The sequence below is a fragment of the Ceratosolen solmsi genome, unplaced genomic scaffold (genome assembly GCF_000503995.2).
Source record: "Ceratosolen solmsi marchali unplaced genomic scaffold, CerSol_1.0 scaffold29, whole genome shotgun sequence".
Lineage (NCBI taxonomy): Eukaryota > Metazoa > Arthropoda > Insecta > Hymenoptera > Agaonidae > Ceratosolen > Ceratosolen solmsi.
The window spans coordinates 7,835,615-7,841,614 of NW_011948417.1; the positions used below are offsets into that span (position 1 = coordinate 7,835,615).

General features: G+C 28.2%; 1 protein-coding gene across 2 annotated transcripts in view; it reads left to right on the forward strand.

Annotated features, from left to right (window-relative positions):
• LOC105359795 (uncharacterized) overlaps nt 1–5,689 on the forward strand; it is a 42,309-nt gene extending 36,620 nt beyond the window's left edge. The window contains exons 4-6 of one of the 2 annotated variants that reach the window (XM_011496488.1): nt 2,722–2,991; nt 4,064–4,293; nt 4,923–5,689. In XM_011496488.1, coding sequence (XP_011494790.1) covers nt 2,722–2,991; nt 4,064–4,293; nt 4,923–5,367 — 945 coding nt within the window. In that variant the 3' untranslated portion in view covers nt 5,368–5,689. The remainder of the gene's footprint in view (nt 1–2,721; nt 2,992–4,063; nt 4,294–4,922) is intronic. The other variant, XM_011496487.1, reaches the window with a different exon arrangement.
• Nucleotides 5,690–6,000: the final 311 nt, after the last annotated feature.

Sequence of the window (6,000 nt, forward strand, 5' to 3'; positions counted from 1 at the left end):
CCTGACATGCTTTTTATTTCTTCATCTATTCTACATCTGTGCGTACTTATAATTTCAAGTTTCACAACAATTCTCTACATTTGTCCTTAAAATGATTCTATCCTTCATTAGAATACATGCATAAATAATTAATCAATATCAATTAAATAATATTTATTAGATTAGAAATAACTAATTATTAGACCAATGTATTTTTGTATTTTTGTAAAGTTGATTTTCGATTTATAAGATACGGGCTGCTGCAGTTCTATAATTTTCACTTATTTACTTATCTCTTCTGATCAATTCTCTATCATCGAATATATTCTATTTTTAATCTCTAACAATTAATTATTATTTTAATTATAGTAATTTTTATAAATTAATAATTAATAATTTTACGATGTATTTTACATCTTTGTCTGTTTCCCATAAAACAATCTAATATCAATGTAATTGCTATTGTACAAATTTCTTACTTCTATTTTTAAAATTCTCTTTATACTAAGTAAATCTTGCATTATTCATCTTACCGTTAACTAATACCAATATATCTGTATCTATATTATATCAGACGTAATTCTGTTCGTTTTTTTACTTTTTAAATAGATTGTTTAGTATTATAATTTAATTGATAAATAATTTTATTCCACTACGATCTGATATGCCATTTAAATAATAATTTTTTCTTTTGAATATTTCCGTATTATAAAGATTTAGTAGTCCACGCTCCAATGCACTCTCCCTCAATACCACGTAAAGTGTATCATTCATTTTTCACTATAATTTGTATAATTTTTTGCTATATTAATGTATAAATTAACATAAATTTTGTGTGTATTCATATAGACATTCTAAATAAGCTTGTGTAGTTAAAGTAAAAAGATCCAATCTACTTAAATATGCATATTTAAAACTTCAAAAAAGTTAAAACTTTAAATAAGTTAAAATTGTAAATTGTAAATAATTGTACAGCGTAAAATAGAAAAAACTTGAATAAACTAATCGGTTTCATTTAAATTACAGATTCAGATTTGTTTTTTATTATTGGATTTATTAAGGATATTTTTTATGAATTTTCACTGAAGGTATAAAAGAGAAGTTAAAACTGCATTAAGTGATTAAAATTATTAATAATAATTTTTATAATAAAAATATATTTGGCATCAACATTGCGGCCATTATATTTTTATAATAGACATAAAAGTTATCTTTGTAATTATTAAGATTATCAGTACTTGGGCTCAAAATCTTTGCTACTAAGAAAGTAGCGTACAAGTGTTGAAAAGATAACGGAAGTATTTCGTAACTTAATTATTAATTTAAATTATTTATATACATAAGATTAAAAATAATAATAAAATAATAATTAGGTTCTTTGCCAATGTAATGTTAAGAAACATTCAATTTTTTTTTCCCACTTTTAAAGGTTAAAATTTACTGTCTAATAATTTCAACTATTATATTTGTAATTGAAATAGTTTTCGAATAACATTATACTTTCATACTATTTGTTCAGATTCCTTGTCATTATTAATACAATAACAGAAATGGGGAGGGTGGGGAGAAAGAAAACAAGTTCATGATAAAGCTTGTCTACTCTTCATTTTCATTATTTATTTTTCTTTTAATATGTATATACAAGTTCATGTTACTTAAACTATGAATGTATAAATAATTATGACATAATTTTTTGCTGACACAGCATATTATTTGGTCTACGTGCTAGAATAGTTTTATTCAATGAATTCTCGTTGCTTCTTAACGTTTCTCAAAAATATCAAATGATCATAATATATATATATATATATATATATATATATATATATAGTCGCTGTTCGTATATTAGTTATAAAATTTATGCAAACATAACAACAATTTTTATGCAATTAATAAATACATTGCTTAAAATTAATAATTATAATTTACAACTAATTATCCTTTACCAAAAGTAGAATGCTGACTAAAATATAAAAATACAATTCATTCATTTGAAATAACAATTTATAAATATAATTTTATAAATGCAAAAACTTATAATCTAATTACCATTCTTTTGCTATTAATAAATCATAAGTTTGGATGTAAATTCATCGACAATGTCATTAAAATCAATAGTTTATCTTTTGTTCGAGAAGACAGGAGCGCTAACAGGGATAAAGTAGCGCTTAATCTCAAAATGATTACAAGGTTAAAATAGTATTAGCTGCCTTTATTTCTAAGAAACTAAGGTGAGAATGGGAAATCAAAATACATCGAGTGTAACGATCCGAGGTCAATTTATGTCTTATATCATCTTTCATTAAATATGTATCATTCACTGATCAATCTTGATAATTACGAACTATTAATCGCAGCATAATAAAATATTTATAATTATTTTGACAGTATCCCTACATCGTTAATTTACTTACAAATTGTACAAACATTTTATAAGAGAGCTTTTCGCTTTCATAGGAAAAAATTCATAATAAATTAATAAATCATAAGCAATAATTTATGCAACCTATTACAAAAGTATAAGCATTTTTTTTACATAAGGCAGTAAAAATGTCAAATATATTAAATCAAGTCTCGTTGTCTTGGCTTTATATATGTTCACTTTGCCTTAAGAATCTGTCGGGAAGTAACATTTTCTCAACGTAATCTACATTCATAATTGCCGATCTTATATTAAACAAATCTTCAAAGCTGGCAAACATACAAACCCTAGTTTTAAATAATAACAATAACAACTTTCAGTCTCATGGGCTTCTGTATGAGAGTGTCGGGGTATTTTGCCCCAACGACCGGCTCGAATGTCTACAGCTGCTTCTTGATGAAGATGCCCTCATCAGTTGGGATAAACCGTTATACATAAACTTCGTCCACTCGGAAATCGCCGACGAGCTGACACGGCTCTACGAGGGCCACGGCACCGTCGAGCGGGTTCTCGGCGACGTATGGGCCTGTGACGAGCCAGAGAAAACAGAACTACGCGACGACGAAGTCACTGACGACGTTGACGTGAAGGTAACAAACGCCCGGCTCGAGCGCTCTTCCGAAACTTAAATCTAACACGAATAACTGGAATAACAAACAACCTACTCCTGCCCAGCTGATCCGATCTATTAAAACTGTCGCGCTTTCAGATTTGCTCATGCGCATAACTGTTTGAGGGCCGTCCTAAAACGATGATAAGAATTTATTAACGAACTACTAGGGGCAAAGCCGTTCTCCTAGTAAATTTTAATAAATCGAAAATACGATTACTCAACTCGATCTCGCGCAAATTTCCACACGGAAACTATGAAGAAAGCATCATTGATTTGTAAACACTTTTTATTAAAAAAAAATAAATAAATAAATAAAAAACAAAAACAAAAACAAAAAACTAGGTAAATTGTGTAGGTGTAAATTTAAAGGTTGAAAGAAAAAAAAGAGTAAAAACTAATTATGGCTAATAAACTTTAATTGGAAACGTGCGTGTTTCTATTATTTTTATAAAATGAAGAAGAAATTGCCAAATTCATCGAAAGTGGGTTAGATAAGATGGTTGTAAAAAAGAAAATAGGGTGCTATTTTGTAATAAATTTGAGGACACGTAAGACAGAACCTTCACCGTATAACCCACTTTTGACAAACATGAATAATCTAATAACAATTATCGAAACGTTGAACTATTTTACTCGAATCCTGTAAAAATTATAATAGCATTGACATTAGATAAAAAAAAAAAAAAAAAAAAAAAAAAAAAAAAAAATCATAAAATCCCCTTGTTAAGAGCCGTTTATTAATAATACATGAGTCTGGGAGATTGACATTGAAAAATCTTCTTGGCCCAACACTTACGACAAATATCTTGTAAAGTAATCGCTACTTCCCACCTATTTCAATCCTTAATCTAACTCTATTATCCCACTTTGCTCGAATGAATTCTCGAACGAATGAACTCACCAAATATATTACACATTTCTTTCTCAAAAGATTTGCCAATATTATTCCTAACTTATACTCATCCCTCATATGATAATACACATTATCATAAATATAATCATCTTCCTAATGAATAAGATATTAATGTAAATTCCATTGTCGCCCGAAGGTATTACCACTAAGGGCTGAGCATGCAGAGGGCATCCATGAATTATATCCAGCCAATGATATGGAGTGCCACGAGCTCTTCCTACGCCTTATTAAGAACCTTTCAGCGGCTGGAGTTTTCGCGAATGGTAGCTTAGCTGCTTGGATGGTTCAGTCCTATTACGGTGCCATGTTCTCCATGCAAACTAAACCGGAATTTAGAAGAAAAGGTTATGGTACGAAATTAGCGAGGTTGGTAAATTGAATCTTACGTATACGTTAAATCACTCTTGCAAATTCCATTATATAAACATCAATTTCATCTTTATTCTTTACCGCAATATCTGATTTTCTATACACATACGAACATTAAATCTTACAAGAATGTCGAACGTTGAATCTTAAAATGAGAAATATATAATCCTATTCACATTGTATATATATATATATATATATACATATATATATATATATATGAATTAACCGTCTAAATTTCCTGAAACTATGTATAGAAAAAAAAAAAATCTAAAAAAACCACAATTATTTTAACATTAGCAATTTAAAATACATGGATTATAGTTTATATTGTCATAGATTAATTATCTTTGTACACACTTGAAAATTCAATAATTTCAAATATTTTTTATAACCAAGTAGTTGAAAAAATTGCATAACTAACGGCGCTTCAAAAGCTTATAAAACATTTTAATTTCACATCAATAATAAAATGAATATGTTATAAAATAAAAACTTTTACAATTAATGGCTTTGATTATTATCGTAGCGATAATAAATTTAAACTCTATCTTTTGCCAATAAAAATATTTTACAAAACACAATTGCAACTATATCTCTTTTACCGTGCATAATTATATTTTCAGATTTCTGACTAAAAGAGTCGCCGAAAATGGCTACAAACCATTCGTGGTAATTCGACCGGAGAACGAGGCAAGCCAAAGCTTATATAAGAAGCTTGGATTTAGAAAACTTTACACGATTGTCCGCATGACTTTCGTGCCCGAAGTGTGGCAGGAACCCGTCGACAACGTTGCAAATTCGATATTAAGGGATAATCTTGTTAACGCCGTAAGACAGCTCAATATTCAACAAAATGTCCTTGAAGCTTTACAGATTGATTCGGTTAAAAAGGACGAAACTGATGTTCGTGATGAAGAAATCGATGGTGTTTATACCAGAGTCGAAGAGGCGTTGGAGCCCATTGACGAGCGACCAGAAGAAAATATAAGATATAACGATGAGAAAGAAAGTATCGTAAATGACGAACAAACAATAATAATCGAAGATAATAACAAAGATTGTTCATAAGATGAAATTTAGTAATTTGTGAACAAAGACAACGTTTGAACATTTATAAAACGATACATCTATGAAATATTGATCGTCCAGTTTTGTTTGGTCAACATCGTTAACTAACTAACATCGCTTAGCAATGTTCGAAGTTACCTAAATCTATATCAATGACAAATTATTATTAACGACAACCGTTAAACTTTATCTTATGCAATTGATGAGGTATTTAAATACTGCAACCGTTCAGTTTGAATACTACGAAGTCATCAAAAAATTACTTCAGCGTTTAAATTATTGCTTGATTGTTATTGGCTATTAATAAAATTATCATTATATATTTCATTACGAAATAGTAAAAATTAAAATACTCAATATATTATGTAAACATAACTTTTTATCTCAATGAGAATTCATTTTCCAGTCTTGAGATGTACGTTGCTTCTAATTTTTTTTTATTAAACCATAAATGAAAAAGAAAAAGAAAAAAAGTTCTTAAAAATTGAGTCTTCAGCTAAGTCAATGCAATACACGTAGTTGAGCCAATTATGCTTCAAAAAAAAAAAAAAAAAAAAAAAAAAAAAAAAAAAATAAATAAAAATAAATCAAATAAATAATTACATATAAACAGCCATTACGTAATTTATTATT